The following is a 17,485-nucleotide window of genomic DNA, read 5'->3' as shown; positions in this document are numbered from 1 at the left end:
AGTTTTTGTGGCTCAGGTTCAGATTTGGGGGAAGAGACAGGTTTCAGGTATCCCACCAGCCCCTCAACATAGCACATACACAAGATAAGGATAAGGACCTGCACATAAGTGCCAGTAGATCACGATCCTACTCCTTCACGTGACCCTGATTTCTTCAGCTCTGTTGCAGTTTGAAAGTCAACCAGTATGATGACACAGAGGGTAAAGGTCAGTTTGGGGGTCTAAAATGTGCCTTTGAAGCCTTCCAAGATAGCTAGGAACCATGGAAGTCTGCCATCCCATGAATCATGGTGGCCAGACTCTCCTCATTTCTCATTCCCCTCCACACTCTTTGACCCGGGATCCATTAAGTTTCAGGACTCCTGGCTTAAAGACCCTTTCTCTTGATAGCAGCCTCTCACCACTCTACATAACTGGAAGCACCACAGCCCTCACTTAGCAAAGGCGAGCCCTTGCTTATGCTTGTTGCCAGAGTTGTCCTGATTGTGTTTTGACAATGACACAGAGGCCTGGGGGAGAAAGGAATGCCTTTGATATACACTGAGGCAACAGAGGGTCTGCTCTGCTGTTTGATCGTGTGCCTTTTTCTTCCTGTTTTCCAGATCTCCTTGTCACACACGTCCTGCAAATCACAATCTTGTGGAGGTGATTCTCATTCTTCCTCGTCCTCTTCTTCATCATCCTCATCTTCCTCCTCCTCTTCCTGCCATGGGAACTCAGGGGACTGGGATCCCAGCTCGTTCCTGTCTGCGCACAAGCTCTCGGGCCTCTGGAACTCCCCGCACTCCAGTGGTGCTGTGCCAGGCAGCTCACTTGGGAGTCCTCCTGCCATCCCTGGTGAGTTCTTCCAGCTCAGCAGAGAGCCAGGCCCCCTCAACACAGACAGCTATATTTTCCTATCCGCTTTATTTAATAAATCAGAGGATTGTTTATTAAAATAAGTAAAAATAGAGCTGTTCTCATGGTAGAAGGGACAACTTAGACCTTCTGTCTCTGTGAAACACCTTTCCCATGACTCTAAAGTTGAAAAATACTGCTAGTAGAAGAAAATTGCTCTCAAAGCTATCATTGATTCTGATAGCTGTTCATATTGAATCCAGGATGGGACCTCAAATGGTGAGGACCATTTGAGGAGTAAATGGAGTAGGGGGGCTCTTAAGGTAGTAGGACTTAAGTCTCATAACACCTGCCCTGCAGCACCACAGAAAACCTGGGCTTCCTCCACTCCTGGGCCTCGTTTCCTTCACTTGAGAGATGGCTATAAAAGCACTGCGCTTACGTCCATAAGAGATTGGCCATACACGCTGCCGTGCTTATTATAGTCAGCAGCTTCTATTTTTAGACTAGGATAATGCTCTGAGACCCAAAAAGAAGAATCTTGAGTTATTGATTTATTATATAAACATGATTTACTGTCATATTGCTATATGGAGGGCAGAACTCTTCAAAATGGTGCCACCCGCAGGAATCAGGCATCCCCTGATTACTTGGTTTCAGAGCCTCAGCTTGTTGCAGGCATGCCTGTCCCAGGTCTGAGGAAAGCCTTTGAAAAAGCAGTTCTTGGACAGATTAAACACACATCCTCCTTTCATGCTTATGCACAGTGGAGATGTGTGACCCTCTCTGGGGCCAACATTCCCAGTACCTTTTCCTTTGGGCTTGGGTTCCTAAATCCTATCCAGCTGAGCTGCTGCCCATATAGAATCTTCTCTAGCTCCTGTACTGAGAGGCTATGCCCTCTGGTAACAATAAGCAGGATGCTGTGGCAGTGAGCTCATGGGCTTTTTCCCAAAAGTCTGACCCCTCTCTTCCCCCTCTACCCGCAGGTGAGGCTTTCCCTGTTTCGGAGCACCACCAGCACACAGACCTCACTGCTCCCCCTAACAGCCCCACTGGCCACCACCCCCAGCCAGCATCTCTGATCCCTTCTCACCCCAGTTCCCTTGGCTCCCCACCCCACCCACACTTGCTGCCCACCACCCCAGCAGCACCTTTCCCTGCCCAGGCTTCAGAGTGCCCTGTGGCTGCTGCTGCTGTCCCCCATCTCCCAGGGCCATGTCAGAGCCCCCACGTACCCTCCACCAGCATGCCACTCCTGAAGATGCCTCCACCATTCTCGGGGTGCAGCCACCCCTGCAGTGGGCACTGCAGTGGGCATTGCAGCGGGCCTCTCCTCCCACCACCAGGCTCTCAGCCACTCCCTAGCACTCACAGGTAAGTAAACTGTGTGAAGACCACACTCCCTGCTCACTGGAACTCAAAAGAGTTTTGGAAAACTTTACCAAGGGTACCTTTGGAGTAGAAATTAAAAGGTAAATTGAAGTGGATAGTAGCTCAGTGGTAGAGTGTATGCTTGGCATGAACAAGACCCTGGGTTTAAGCCCCAGAGATGTGTGTACGTACATAGTAGTTGCTCTTTTTTTTTTTTTTTTTTTCTCATTGTTTTCCCAATTATAAAGAATTTTTTTTTTTTTTAATTTGGAAAAAAAGTCCTTATAGCCTAAATTTCTTAAAAACTGTGTAGTTTTTCTTAATGTTTTAAGTATCATATCATGATCATTTCCCCAATTAAAATTCCTCCTTTTTTAAAAATTTATAAGTGTGCCTCACACAATGCTAGGCAGGCACTCTACCACTGAGCTACAACCCCAGCCCTAAAATCCTTTTTTTTTTTTTTTTTTTGGTACCAAGGATTGAACTCAGAGGCACTCTACCACTGAGCCACTACCACTGAGCCACATCCCCAGACCTGTTTTGTATCTTATTTAGAGACAGGGTCTCACTGAGTTGTGTAGCGCCTCGCTGTTGCTGAGGCTAGCTTTGAACTTGTGATCTTCCTGCCTCAGCCTCCTGAGCTGATGGGATTACAGGAATGTGCCATCATGCCCAGCTAAATTCCTCTATTAAGGACCACATACAGCATCTTACTTTATAGCTCCAGTATAGTTTATTTTACCATTCTATTCTTAAACATGTAGGCATTTCCAGTTTTTTAACCAAGAGAAATAAGGTTATAATAAATATTCTAAAACTGTATTTGAATGTGTCCTTTAGGAGATCCCTAGAACTCAACATAATTAAGAAACTTATATTAGTATATATTTGAAGTGAATTCTTGGAAGAAGGTAGATATATATTTTTTTTTTAATTTTTTTTTTTTTAGTTGTAGATGGGCATAATATCTTTATTTATTTTTATGTGGTGCTGAGGATCAAACCCAGTGCCTCACCGGTGCGAGACAAGTGCTCTACCACTCAGCCCCAGCCCCAGCCCTAGATGTATATTTTTATAAGCTAGATCTATGTTAAACCAGATCTATGTTAATATGTATCTAGATTTTCCCATTCAAAAATCCCACTGCCCTACTGCCACTACTTTTGGAAGATTTTTCCCTCATGTGTCTTTCACATGGTATTAATGGCATCTATACAGATTTGCTGCTTCTGGTTTTCACTTAGCATTACCTCATCAGCATGGTTGTGTTCCTTTGTGGTGGTCTTAGCCCTCAGTGTTCAAGGCTGAAGAAAATTAACAGTAGTCACTTCACTGTTCTCTAGTTAGTGAACATTCAGGTCATTCCACCATTTTAACATTATGAATAGCATCTTCAAAGATGTCTTGGCCTCAAGTGTTTTCCCTTTTTTAGATTTTTCTCCACGGAAAATTCTTCAGAATGGAAAATTTCTCAGTTAAAGGGTGTTTGGGTTTTTTCTTTGTTGTTTTTGAGGAGGGGTTTTTTGTTTTGTTTTCGGTTTTCTTTTGGTGTTGCTGGCGGTCGAACCCAGGGCCTTTTACATGCTGGAGAAATGCTCTACTACTGAGTTAAATCCCCAGCCCAAGGAGGGTTCTTAATATGCATTGAAAAGCTGCTTTCCATAGGACTCTCCACGTTGATTCAACCACCAATAATAAGAGTCCTGGTCTCAGTACTCACAGGACCACTGGGTATTTTAATTTTCCTAAAATCAGTTTGCTTATGTGACAAATAAACAGTGGTCAATTTGGAGTAAACTTCTGTAAGCACCACTGATGACAATTCCTCCACACTCCTTTTTAAATGCTTGCTACATTTTTTCCTGTCCTTTTCAGCAGCGGAGAGAGGTTGTGTTGGACTGCCCTGAGAACTGAACTTCCACACAGCTCCTGGAGCTCCAACCTCACTCTGGCTCCCTGACCACTTGAGCTTCAATCTGTTCTTGCAGCACTTCAGCTGCTGATGGCCCAGCTCTAATTCAGCCTGTGTTATCCTTACTCTGGGGAAATACTCTCTACAATACAAGAGGCCCACTGGGCATGATGGAGCACTCCCAGCAGCTCAGGAGGCTGAGGCAGGAGGATTGCAAATTCAAAGACAGCCTCATCAACTTAGCAAGATCCTTTCTCAAAATAAAAAATTAAAACAAAAAAAAACTGGACATGTAGCTCAGTGGTTAAGCCCCCCTGGCTTCGGTCCTCAGTACCAAAAAGGAAACACCATGCCGAATTTATAGTATCAGGCACAAGCAGTAGCTCTTAGTCTATGGCCCAGGAGACACATTTGCTTTTCCTCAACTCAGTACTGCCTCAACTGTATTTAAGGCAGCTCCATTCACTGCTGCTGAGACCAAACTCAGGTCATGAGGACCTTAGAAAGTAAAAGGAAACACCTCATTGATCACCTGTGGGTGTGCCAGGAAAACCATCAGGCTGCTGCTCGGTTCAGACAACTACTTACTGAGCACCTGCTATATACAGTGTTATTGTGCTACACACTGGACCCACAAATCGAAGCAGCACTGTTCCTGTCTGGAGGGAGTATACAGTGTTAAGAGGCAAATAAGCAAACAGATCATTATAGTAATACATGAAAACAGAATAAAGGTGTCCACATGATGCCCTGAGAAGGATGCATATGGTGGGCACAGGCAGGGGAGGCACAGGGAAATCTCAGAGGTTTGTATTTTTGATGGCCCTCAAGAGTAGTTGTGAGAAGTGCAGATCTAGCAAGTAGAGGACAGTTGATGTGGCAGGTACAGGTTGTGGTGCCTCCCTAGACTTCTGTTGCCCACTCCTGCATTACCTTCCCTAACCTCTTCACCTATCTTTCTCCCTTGCAGCAGGGAGCCTGGGTGCAAGGGGCATAAGTTTGCACACAGCGGCCTAGCCTGCCAGCTGCCCCAGCCTTGTGAGGCAGATGAGGGACTGGGCGAGGAAGAGGATAGCAGCTCTGAGCGAAGCTCCTGCACCTCGTCCTCCACCCACCAGAGAGACGGGAAGTTCTGTGACTGCTGCTACTGTGAGTTCTTCGGCCACAATGCGGTGAGTGAGTCTGCCTGGGCTGAACAGGGCTGGGGGCCAGCCAAGGTGAGCAAAGGAGTACCCTGTTCTTCCCAGAGACCCCTCATCATGGTGATCATCACTGCACTTGGACCCTGTGAGTCCTGGTGCTTGCATCTGCTCACTTGAGCTTCAGGGCACATTTATGAGGTTGGGGTTTTTTAACATTTTGCTACCTTTGCTCTTCTCGTGGTTTCTCTTAAGATTGACTTTTTTTCTTTAGGCAAAAGGAAAGGAAATGGCAGAGAGAAAGCTATGATTCTGATGAGTATGTATACGTGTGTAATCCCAGAGAAGTGAACGCTTGTGCGTGATGAAGGCAGAGTGGAAGCAAAAAGGCTCTCAGTTCCCCAAGTGTGACAGCCAGCCGAGGGACAGGCCGTGAGCACAGACGGCGCCAGGAAGGAGACTCAGATCAGAGTACATGCTGTCTCTGCACAGGGGAGAAAGCAGTTCAGAAGTCTCATAAGGTGAAGAGGAAAGGGCTGCTGGTTAGGGCAGAGCAGCTGAGGATAGGAGGAATGAAAGTAATTCAACTACCAGTTGCCTTTGAGCTAGGCGCTGTTATCCTCATTTTAGAGATGATAAAATTGAGGCTCACAAAGACTCAGTGACTCGCCCAAGGTCATACAACTTTCAAGTGATGAAGCCCAGGCTCAAACCTACTAGCCTGGCTCCCCAGTCCGTGCTCGCCCAGCTCTGCCCTGTTTCCTCCCACTCCCTTCACCCCTGGCTGTCTCGGCTCAGAGCCCAGGCATTTGGCCTCTGTGGCTGATGGTAGGGAGAACAGCTGTCTCGCTCCTCACCACATACTTGGTGCCAGCGGGTGGGAGTGCTATGGGCCTCCCAAGCCCAGGGTGTAATGTCAGCGCCTCCCCCTCCCCCAGCCACCCGCTGCCCCGACGAGTCGGAATTATACCGAGATCCGGGAGAAGCTCCGCTCAAGGCTGACCAGGCGGAAAGAGGAGCTGCCCATGAAGGGGGGCGCCCTGGGCGGGATCCCTGGGGAGCCCGCCGTGGACCACCGAGATGTGGATGAGCTGCTGGAATTCATCAACAGCACGGAGCCCAAAGTCCCCAACAGCGCCAGGGCCGCCAAGCGGGCCCGGCACAAGCTGAAAAAGAAGGTGGGTGTGGGGGGAGCTCAGCTCTACTGCCTTTCCTCCCTGAGGAGTCCCTCACCCCAAGCCCCAAGACTTCTGGGGCATGAATGGTGCTAGCTGCCAAAGGCCTTGGCACAGCTCACTGCTCTGGGAAGGTCTGAATGAGTTTGGGAGGCATTAGGGTCAGAGAGTCTGGGGGCAAGTGAAGTGGAGGAAAAATGTTTCTTGGCCTCAGAAGCTGCTTACTGGATTCCTCCAAGCCGAGGACTTGCTTCATTCGGTCATTTATTCATTCAGCAAACACTTCTATAAACAATGGGAACCAAAGTGTGCTGCATTTAAGTTCTCGTCTGGGAGAAGCTCAGTCCACTGGGGAGACACACAAAACTGGACAAGTACATATGTATGACAAGCACTGGAATGAGGGAAGCCCCCATCCTGCCCGAAAGTGGCTTTACAAGAGGCTGACTTGTGAGCAGAGTCATGGGGAGTGAGGACACATACATCAGGAGGGCCTCCTGGCAGCTGGCACAGCACACTCCACAGAGCTTGATAAAGCCAAAGCTGAAAACAGCAGAGAGGCAAGACACAGAGGAGGCAAGGGAGGGCCTCAGGTCCAGCTGAAGATGAGCTTTGCCTCCAGGTGAGGGAATGTTACTGGACGGTTGTCATCAGAGAGTGTGCTTGAGATTTGTACTCTGATTGTGGTGTGGTGGTATGGAAGGTAAATTGAAGGGTGCTAATTTAGGCAGGAAAACCTAGAGTTTGATGCCCCAGCCAGGAAAAGACAAGCCAAGGGAGAGATAATTGAGGGTGGGGCAGCAACAGAAGAGAGAATTGCAAAAGAAGCAGAAGTGACAGGCCTGGGTGATCTGATGGCAGAATGATGGTGGTGCCTTTCACTGAGCCAGGATGGCGTTTACAGAAGACTGAATGCAATTGGGTTACATTTTCTCAGAGGTTCCCATGAAACATCAGCATGGAGAAGGAGGTGCAGGGTTAGGAGTTGCCAATACAAAGATGTAATTGAAGCCATGGGATTGAAATGGTCCTCAGGGCTAAGGTTTGAACCTAGGGAGCTATTCCCGAGCAGCCCTGCTGCCAGGTGAGTCCCAGAGCTTGGTGGAGTATTCCCTGCAGCTTTATTATCTCTTTGTCCACGTGTCCCCAACTGCATCTGCACAGTGCCACACCCAGAGGAGTCCAGCATCAAAGGGGTTTAGGTTTGACAGTCAGCTAGTTCCTGTTCCTGGGTGGTCAAACAACCCTAGAGCTCTGGAAGGCAGAAGTGATTTCCAGCTTTCTCTAGCCCAAAGAATTACTAAGATCCTTCTGCAACTTGAAGTACAAAGCCAAGGAGTTCCACTGCTGCCTTCAGAAAATGGTCAGCACTTTTATGTTCCCATTCAAAGTTGCCAGCGAGAGATGTTCAGTAAGCTGCAGTGGTCTTTCTGGCCTCTTAAGGCAACTGTCCCCAGTTAGGTCCCCAGAGGGTTTCCAGGCCTAATGTGCTTCTAATGAACTTGTGCCCTTTCCCTTTACTCATCATACTGTTTACTCACCTTTTCTTCTTGATAAGCTGTCTCTGCAAGCTCAGTTCAGATGTTTCCCCCTCTGCTGACTTCCTGAGGGAATTCTTCTGCTATGCTCCCACCACACCTTGGGCATCTCTCTCAGCTGCCATTTGTCATGATCTTTTCACTCATTCCAAAGCTCACTGCGCAGCCACTGTTTGCTAGGCCCAGCCTAGAGGCCAGGACACACACAAACCAAGCATCCCTGCCCTCTCAGATGTAAAATCATGGGTCCACAGGCAGGGACAGACATACATGGGCAGTTGCAATGTCAGGTCATTATCTGTTTAGACAGCAGCCTTCACCCTGAAGTCCCTCCACCTGCCAAAGTTAACTACAATCTGGCTGACCATCGAAACCCAGTTTCCCAGCAGCCAGATAGTGATGACTGCTTATTCACTCCCACTTTGGGAGTGTCTGTTTCCCATCCCACTTCCAGATCATGACCCTCTCACCTTTGTGTACTAATCCCTAATCTTTTTTTTTTAATTTATTTTTTTAGTTGTATACAATACCTTTATTTTGTTTATTTATTTTTATGTGGTGCTGAGGATCAAACCCAGGGCCTCGCACGTGCTAGGGGAGCACTCTACCGCTGAGCCACAGCCCCAGCCCCAAATCCCTAATCTTTTGAAGCTGAATTCCTGGCCCCACCATTGTAACCTCCTCCACTGAATAATGTCACCTGATCCTTTCTCTTATGCCCACACCAATCTAGTATTCACTCTTAAACTGAGTAAGTATTGGTAAAAGAGCAAGTGAACTGTCCCCATCACTCTCTCTCACCAGTACTCTCAATTCCTTGCCCCATTGCCCTTCTGTCAACACCTTCTCAGAAGAACTGCCCTTCCCCTTCTACACCCCCAAAATAGTACATGACCAGATCTGCCTGGGGCTCCTGGCCAGGTGTTCTCCCTTTGCCTGAGCCCCCACATTGCCTGGCCAGCTTCCATAGCTCCCTAGTCATCTTGCTCCACCTTATGCCCATTTGTACAGCCTCTTTGTCAGAATTCCATTCTCCAGCCTCCAGGTCCTTCATGGCCCCCTTCCCCTTATTTTTGGTAAATAACCACTTTCCATGTCAACAAGGAAAAAAACCATTGGACAGGCATTCTGTCAACTGATCACCTCACCTGCAAACTTAACTTTCCTCCTTGTTGGGAGAAGAGTAAGCCCTTCTCACCCAAACCCATGTGGTCCTTTTTTGCCTCCTCAACCTAGCATGAGGCCACCTACTCTGGAGCTGCAGCCTCTTCTGGGATACTTCCCATTGCCTTTCACTGTGTCCACTGCTGTCATTTCAAAGCAGAGTCTTTGTCAAGCTTGTAGCCTCTCCTGTACCTTTCCTCTCATCAAAGCCACCATTTCTTGAAAAACAATGTCTGTGTTTACTGTCTTCACCTCCCCCCTTGTCAGCTCACTGCAGATTGTTCTTCATCCCTTTGCAGAGTCACACTGATTTCTTTGTTGCCAAATTCAAATTCTGTTCATCCATTTAGCAACCTTTGACATTTTGTGTTTTCCTTTTCAAACTTTGTCTTTGGCTCCTCTGCCCTCAACCAAACAGGGCCAGGAAAGAAGCAGTGGGAACACCATCTTCTCCAGTTTTCTGAACTCTCAGACCACTTTCTGTCTCCTTTGTGAGCACCTGGCCCTCCCACTTGAGCACATCTCCCTGGGAGAAGAAAGCCATGGAGTTTGCACTATACTCCCTGCACTTCAAATTGACATCCCCTACTGCTACTGGGCTCCTCCTCACGGATGTCCCCCAGACACCTCAAACTCAGCAAACTGAGCTTGTTATCTTTCTCCATTGTCTCGTCAGTGGCACCACCACCCACCCTGATTGCCGAACCAAAGCTCACCTCTGAATGCCATTCTGGAGGAGTGCATTATACTGACAGAGCAGTGGGCCTTGCAGTTGGACCTCAGTTTGAAGCTCTGCTATGCCACACTTGCTGTATGACCTTGGGCAAATCACTTAACCTCTAAGCCTCGGTTTCTTCATCCATAAAATGAGAATAACAGGAGAACCTAAGTCAGATTATTGAGGATGAAATGGAGTGATGTACAAAAAGGTTGGGTATAGTGCCTGGCGCATGTCAACGTTTGGTCTATGGAGGCTGCTGTAGCAGCCACAGTGGTTGGGCAGTGTTTTCTCAACACATCTCATTCTCTCCCTACCCAATACCAAAAGTCCTATCCAGGTGGCTTTCCCAGTTGCTCTAACCAGTCACTTCTTTCCACTTACCACCTCTACTTTCAAAGCCTTACGTGGCTGGCTGAACATTGTCCTCGGGCTCAAACCAGAACCCAGTGTGGCCTGCAGGCTCCTTGGGATTCAGCCCCAGCTTAGCTTGCTAGCTTCATTTCTCAGCCTCTCCTCTCTCACCTGCCTTCCCAGCCCCAGCCCCTGTCCTAGCCCCTGTCCCACACAAAAAAAAATAAAAATAAAATCTAGACTCTGACTGTACCTTTGAATGGTGTGTGTTCCCTAATGATACACTTTTCCATTTCCCAGCTTTTAGGCTTGCTATTCCTTCTGTCTAGAAAGTACTTGTCTCAACTTTCTCCAGGATGATTTCACTCAGCCTTCAGTGCCTTCTCTAGGAAGCACTCCCTGATGACCCAGTCTGGGATAGGAGGATCATTATCTCCCTGTAGCTCTGAATTAAACAGCCTGTTTATGTGTCTTCTCCCCCAGCTGACCAAAGTAAGTGAGGCAGAGACCATGTATGGCTGCATGCCCATCGCATAGCCCACTGCCTCACAGTTGATGGTTAGTTAATGGTTGGCAAATGGAATTGAAAGCCATGGCAACTTCTGAAGATCATTCCTGGTGTATTATCCAAACTCTGTCATTTTACTAGCCACATAACCTGAGCCAGTTCTGTATTCTTCCCAAAGTCAAGATTCTTCATCTATAAATTGCAAATCGCGGTGCAGCAAGGATAGTAATAAAGATTAGAGGAGTCGGGTTCCTGGTATGTAGCAAAAGATGTGTGTTGCTGTGCTTTCTCCTTCTGTTCATATCAGAGTATATGGTGCTAGTACGCTCCCTCCACACCAGTACATTTCAGATATTTTGGTTCAGCAGCAAGTTTTTTCTCTGCATGAAATCTTCCATGGACTCTCCTGTCTATAACAACTAAAAGCAAAGCTGTGCTGGTATAGGGAAGCAGTGAGGGGAAAGGGCCTCTGGGCCCTTGGCCATCCCATGGCCTCCAGGCCCTACACACAGCTAGAAATCCTGCTTCAGGCTATACTGTTGCTCACTTGATCCCTCACTACCAAGGCACAGCCTTAGCACTGGGGAAGGAACTTGGCACAGACTTTTTCTCCCTAATAGATGTACATCTGTGTAGTAGGTGTACTACTTTTTCTCCCTAAGTCACAACCTGGAAGGTTAGGTTCAGAGAGAGTAAGTGATTTGTCCAAGGTCCCCAGGGACAGCTGACCTTAGTCAGTAATAGAGCCAGTGTTCAAAAGAGATGAGAGAATAAATGCCTGCCTGCTAGGATACAGGGTCACCCACTTTTAAGTTGACTCTTAAGGTGGTGGCAAGCTCTCCTTTTTTCTCCTCAGATTCATTTTTCTGCTTTTCCCCCTTCATTCCCAAATCGAAGGAAAATACTGAGGTGGTGCAAGTCATCCAAAACCAGGTGCTCTACCACCACATTCTTCCCAAGGGTTCTCCTCTCTGCTTCCTATCTCCTTCTAAAGGCCTTATTTGCCTGCTGATGCCTTGAAGTGGGGGTGATGGCCAACAAATTGATTATTCTCCAGATCTGAGTCCATCAAAGCTTATTGCAAGGTCTCAGAGCCTCCCTGGGCTGAGGGACTGCTTTTACATGTTCATGCCATGGCCTGGTATGGCTGTCCATGTATGCCATTGGGCACGCTTTGAGTGTGGCCTCAAGTCATTGAGGCCAGCATAGTCATGAGAAGCATTTCTGTTGGAAGGGCACTCAGATGTAGCATCAGGAGGGCACATGCATTCCCAGCCACCCAGAGCAATCACATCTCCTGTGACAGTCTCATAGCACCCACATCTTCCTTCCTTTAAGACTGTATAATATGACTTTTCCCCTCCCGCCTGCAGAATTGGAGAGACTGCCTCTCCAGCAGCCATGTTCCTCACATGAATCCCCATTTTGGTCTTCAGAATTATTGTCCCCATTTTGATGAGTCCACAGGGACCCAACTGGTAAGTATATGAATTGCTCAAGTTCACACACAACTCAGGCCAGGGAGGCATAACTTGTCTCTTTGAGTCCCAGCCTCCTTAGGCTGTAGGACCAACACAGGGGCTTGGTATGAACAAACTATAAAAACCTTACTCTCTGGGGAGGGCAAACCTGTCTGATCACATTTCACCCTCATTCCGGCAGTGTCAGGGAGCAGGCCAGGATTGTGAGGCTGTGTCTCCAGCAAGTTAGTGGCAAAGCTGGGTCCCAGACCGATGTGTCCAGTGTCATATTGTGTCTGATAGCTGACAGACCTCTGCTGAAACTGCCTCTTATATTGGCAGGAAAAAGAGAAGGCCCAGTTGGCAGCAGAAACTCTGAAGCAGGCAAATCGTGTTTCTGGAAGCCAGGAGCCAAGGCCTGCCAGGGAAAGGCTCTTGGAGTGGCCTGACCAGGAATTGGATCGGGTCAACAGCTTCCTGAGCAGCCGTCTGCAAGAGATCAAGAACACTGTCAAAGACTCCATCCGTGCCAGCTTCAGTGTGTGCGAGCTCAGCATGGACAGCAATGGCTTCTCTAAGGAGGGGGCTGCTGAGCCTGAGCCCCAAACTGTATCCCCCTCAAACCTCAATGGCTCCTCAGAGCAACGGCCTGACATCAACCTTGACCTGTCCCCTTTGACTTTGGGCTCTCCCCAGAGCCACACGTTACAAGCGCCAGGTGAGCCGGCCCCACCGTGGGCAGAAATGAGAGGTCCCCACCCACCATGGACAGAGGTGAGGGGCCCCCCTCCTGGTATCATGCCTGAGAATGGGCTAGTGAGGAGACTCAACACCGTGCCCAACCTGTCCCGGGTGATTTGGGTCAAGACGCCCAAACCAGGCAACCCTAGTTCTGAGGATTCAGGCTCAAAGGAGGTCCCCAGTTGCAAGCAGGAGCTGCCTGAGCCTGTGGCCACAGGTGGGAAGCCACGGAAAGGCAAAAAACAGGGTAGTCAGGCCAAGAAGAACGAGGTGAACCTGGCCTCCCATCCTCCAGCCAACACAGAGGTTCCCAGTGCCAAGAGCCAGATATCTGGCTCCAAGCAACCAGGCAAGGCCCCAGAGCTTCCCAACACAGGCAGCTGTGCTGAGGCTGGAGAGGGCAGCCGAGGGAGCAGGCCAGTATCAGGTTGGGCTGACAGCCCCAAAACTGAGAAGGAGAAGGGCAACTCCTGGCGGAACTGGCCAAGTGAGGTCAAGGCACGTCCTTCAGAGCTGGAGTCTGTACAACCCCCAGGCTCAGCAAGGCCACAGAGCTTACCCCAGGGCAAGAGCCGCAGCCGCAGGAGCCGCAACAAGCAGGAGAAGTCGGCCTCCTCTTTGGGTGAGTGCACCAGGAACCAAATAGCTGGCCCCGCACCCCCCAACCAGGCCACAGGGTGGAGGGCAGTCCTCGTGTATGGGCAGTGCTGCCCCCCGGAGCATGACCCCAGAGGCTTGGCTGTGGGCACTGAGCCCTCCTGGCTCTGTCTTCCTAGACGATGTGTTCCTGCCTAAGGACATGGATGGGGCGGAGATGGATGAGACGGACCGAGAGGTGGAGTACTTCAAGAGGTAGGTGTGGGCTCATAATTCCCCCACTTTGCAAGGGGAGCCCCTGCCTATACCCAAGTCCCATATTGTACCTTGAACTTTAGAAAGGCCTACTCCCTGGCTCTTTCGGGTACCTCACTACCCCTCCAGGCCCTGCCACTAGCTGGTCTGCTGGAACCCAGGGAGCCACTTTCTAGAATGGAACATCTAGGAAGGTGCAAGGCATAGGGAGGATGTGACACATCAGGCACCCCCAGACCTGGGCTTTTTCCAGCTTTTATTCACTCTTTAGTCATTTATATTTCCTCTACCATGCCTGGGCAATCTAGACAAGGAGAGATCGAGAAGTATACAGCACAGTGATCAGTGCTATTAGAGGTGTAAGAGCATGAGGCGTACAGGATGGGAAGAGGATGGGGGCTTCAAACCAAGCTGGGGGGCAGAGGCAGGCCAGGAAGCTTTCCTAGGAGAGGTGATACCCAAGCTGAAACCTGAAAATTAAGACTGAGTTGGCCAGGGAAAGCATACGGCATTTGAAGTGTGGCCAGGGTGTACCAAGGTCTGAGGGTAAGGGAAGCAAGCATACTTAGAGAAATAGAAGCCCACCCCATACATTAGAGAATGAACCATGAGGTTAGGAAGGAGCTTGAATCTCAGGTGGGGGTGGTCTTCCTGTCCCCCTGGCCTCATGGGCAGTGATTCTTGAGCCAGCAAAGCTCCCATGCCTGCCAGACCCTGATACTTGGGAGCACAGAGGTTGTGTTGCATCAGCTGGTTTCTTAGTGGAACACCTAGTGTCCGCTAACGGGTCCAGCGAGGAAGGGAGGGAACCTCTGATATGCTTCTTCTGTCTCCCAACAGGTTCTGTTTGGATTCAGCAAAGCAAACTCGTCAGAAAGTTGCTGTGAACTGGACCAATTTTAGCCTCAAGAAAACTGCTCCCAGCACAGCTCAGTGAGGTAGAGACCCCAGGTTACTTGCATCCCCTGTTCTCTGCCATCTTATGTGCCCATTCTCTGCTTTGGGCAAGGGGTTTGGATTTGGGGCTTGTTGGCCGTGGTCTCTGTACTTCTACAACAACCCCACATAAGCCAGTTGGCAGTGTCCAAAAATCTAGACCCCGTCTCTTTTCCTGCAGCCACTCATCCCAGGCCTCTGTTGCTTCACTACTCCTTTCTGGCAGATTCTCCTCCTGCAGGGTCCCTTCACGGACTGCCATCCCTGGGCAATCACCACCAAGGCTTAAGCTCTCTACCAGCTGCCAGGCAGCTGCAGAACCCCTGGGGCTGCCCTCGCTCCTTATACAATCAGGCCTTGGGTTTGGATCCCACTTGCTTAGCCTGGTTCTTCAATGCAGATGATGAGAGTGGCTTCCAGCTGAAGCAGTGTGAAAAGAGAGCCAGCCCCAAGGGAGCAGTGAAGGGCAGATGAGTGAGAACAAGGATTTGTAGATTCTTCAGATACAGAGGATTTTATTGTGGGAAAAGTTCCCTGAAGAAGATAGTAACCAAGCTGCCTCCAGGAAGAAGAGACCCAGCCTCCAGGTGGCTCTGGCCTTCCCTCTAACTCCCTGCATAGTTCCTTTTGTCTATTTTTTTATTTTAATTTTTAAATTTTTGGTTCTTCTGGGATTGAACCCAGGACACTTTACCACTGAGCTACATCCCTAGTCCTTTTTATTTATTTATTTATTTTAAAATTTTTTTAATTTTTAAAAATTTTTTAGGTATAGATGGACACAACACAATGCCTTTATTTTTATGTGGTGCTGAGGATCGAACCCAGGTCCCTCCCGTGCTAGGCAAGCTCTCTACTGCTGAGCCACAATTCCAGCCCCAGTCCATTATATTTTTTACTTTTAAACAGGGTCTCATTAAATTACTGAGAGTCTTGCTAAAAGTTGCTGAGGCTGGCCTCGTATTTGCAATCCTCACATCTTGGCCTCCCACATCTCTGGGATTATATATACCACCATATCTGGCTGGTCTGAAATATTGACGTTGGATGATATTAGACTGGGTACACACCCTAGGAGAAGGCATTTGTCTGGGAACTTAGTGCAGAAAAGGGCAGCTGGCAGGTGCACCTTAGTGCTGGGCTTGGGGCCTTGCAGTTGTGCACTCTCCTGTCTTAACCCTGAGTTGTGTCCCTGGGGTAACTATACACTTACCCTTCAAGACGGTGGAAAGCTGGGGTAGGTAAGCTGAGCTCATTATCCCTACCCCTGTTCTTCTCTTTCCAGTGCCAGAACAACTCTCTGGGCTGAAGTAACAGGCTTCCTGGACCCTCAGCTCCCTAGGGACAGCCTGGAGAACCTGAAGCCAAGGCAACCTTCAGGGCTGCACTCGGTGTGGCATCCTTGTGCTGTCTCTACATCAGGACTATCTTATTTAGACTCCCCTCAGCCCTCTGCTGGGGATGCTGTGCTCCCTGATCCACAAGATATCCATACCCTAAGATTATCTTCCAGGGTTAAGGTGTCTTCCTGCCTCTTTTCCACCTCCACAGAATCAGGAGTAGCAGAGACCCAGGCACTTCAACTGTTGTTTTCCTAATGAGAGAAAAAGGGTCACATCTCCCATAAGCCAAATTCTACTATCATTCAGGAAGCCATATTCAACCATCTTCTCCCACCTTGGCTGTTCTCTAAAACATGCTCTATGCATGAGAAAGCAGTGCTGGCATGGACTTGGGACCTAGCCCAGGCTGTGTCCCTAGAGCCTAAGGCAGGAATATGAGTACAGAGCTGGCTTTGTCTAGTACCTGCCAGTGGGAGAGCAGATAACTAGTAGCTACTTAGCTACTTAGTCCTGGCCCAGAAGGGTATTCTGCAGCAGGGGTCCTAAGATCCTCAGAAACTATCCCTCACATGCCAGAACCCCAGCCCAGGACTAGGGTTCTTTCCCTCCCACCCCCCAATAGGGTCTTAACCTTCTTCTTCTGCTCGAGGTGATCCAGGGAATCTATTCAGCATTTTCAGCCTAAGGAACAAAAATAGGAGACCACTGTTCTTACCTCCACAGGGACCCAGAGTCCGTGTAGGTCGGGCGTGCACTGTTCTCACTGTGATCCTGCTCTTTTATTCTTTCTCAGCCCTGCTTAGGTCAAGCTTCTTCAGGGCATCCTGAGGCCCCGACTGCCAGCTGAAGGTCTACAGTTTTTCCTCCCACATGTCCTGCCCACCTGCCCTGACCCCTCCCTGCTCCTGCCATCCTGGACCAACCAAACGCTGAATGGATGCTGTGCTGTGCTAGAGTCCCTCAGGACCTCGGCAGAGCCGCTTCCTGGTGCTATGCAGCCTCCATACTCAGAACCTGGGGACTGGGCTGGCCTGTGCTGTGGGCCAGGGGCTGATGGTACTGCTGGCCCAACACTGCTCTCTTTGTGTTCAGTTTTTTGTTTTTGTTTTTATTTTATTTTTTTTCAATTCTTTACTTTTGATACTGTGAAGATCTTTCATGCTGAAAGATAAAGCAACATTTGGACACAGAGTTGATGTGAATGGTGATTTGCTGGTCTGGGTGGGGGGTGGGGTGACAAATATACTCAGAAGCATGGGATCACCTTAGTCACTAATCCATTGTCAGCAGTTTGTCCTGGTTTCTATTAAATTTCCTTAGAATTCTTCAAAGCAATCCTAAATGGATTTTACAGTTGAAGAAAGTGACTCCACTGAACTCTGACCAAGCAGGACTGAGCAAAGGCCTATGTAACTGTGGGGTCGGTGCCCT

The 17,485-nt window shown here is 48.9% G+C and overlaps 1 protein-coding gene across 8 annotated transcripts in view; it reads left to right on the top strand.

Annotated features, from left to right (window-relative positions):
* Fam193b (family with sequence similarity 193 member B) overlaps positions 1-17,245 on the top strand; it is a 31,577-nt gene extending 14,332 nt beyond the window's left edge. For 4 of the 8 annotated variants that reach the window (XM_027941135.2, XM_071612183.1, XM_071612184.1 and 1 more), the window contains 9 exons: positions 603-837; positions 1,827-2,214; positions 5,097-5,298; positions 6,204-6,443; positions 12,096-12,200; positions 12,525-13,545; positions 13,700-13,775; positions 14,616-14,713; positions 16,848-17,245. In XM_027941135.2, coding sequence (XP_027796936.1) covers positions 603-837; positions 1,827-2,214; positions 5,097-5,298; positions 6,204-6,443; positions 12,096-12,200; positions 12,525-13,545; positions 13,700-13,775; positions 14,616-14,712 — 2,364 coding nt within the window. In that variant the 3' untranslated portion in view covers position 14,713; positions 16,848-17,245. Of the gene's footprint in view, positions 1-602; positions 838-1,826; positions 2,215-5,096; positions 5,299-6,203; positions 6,444-12,095; positions 12,201-12,524; positions 13,546-13,699; positions 13,776-14,615; positions 14,714-15,996; positions 16,103-16,847 lie in introns of those variants that run through there. The other 4 variants (XR_003583564.2, XM_071612186.1, XM_027941136.2 and 1 more) reach the window with 4 other exon arrangements.
* The last annotated feature ends 240 nt before the right edge of the window (positions 17,246-17,485 follow it).

This window comes from Marmota flaviventris, chromosome 5, assembly GCF_047511675.1.
Source record: "Marmota flaviventris isolate mMarFla1 chromosome 5, mMarFla1.hap1, whole genome shotgun sequence".
Classification (NCBI taxonomy): domain Eukaryota; kingdom Metazoa; phylum Chordata; class Mammalia; order Rodentia; family Sciuridae; genus Marmota; species Marmota flaviventris.
Note: the sequence above shows the minus strand (reverse complement) of the source record. Positions and strands in the feature narration are given on the sequence as shown.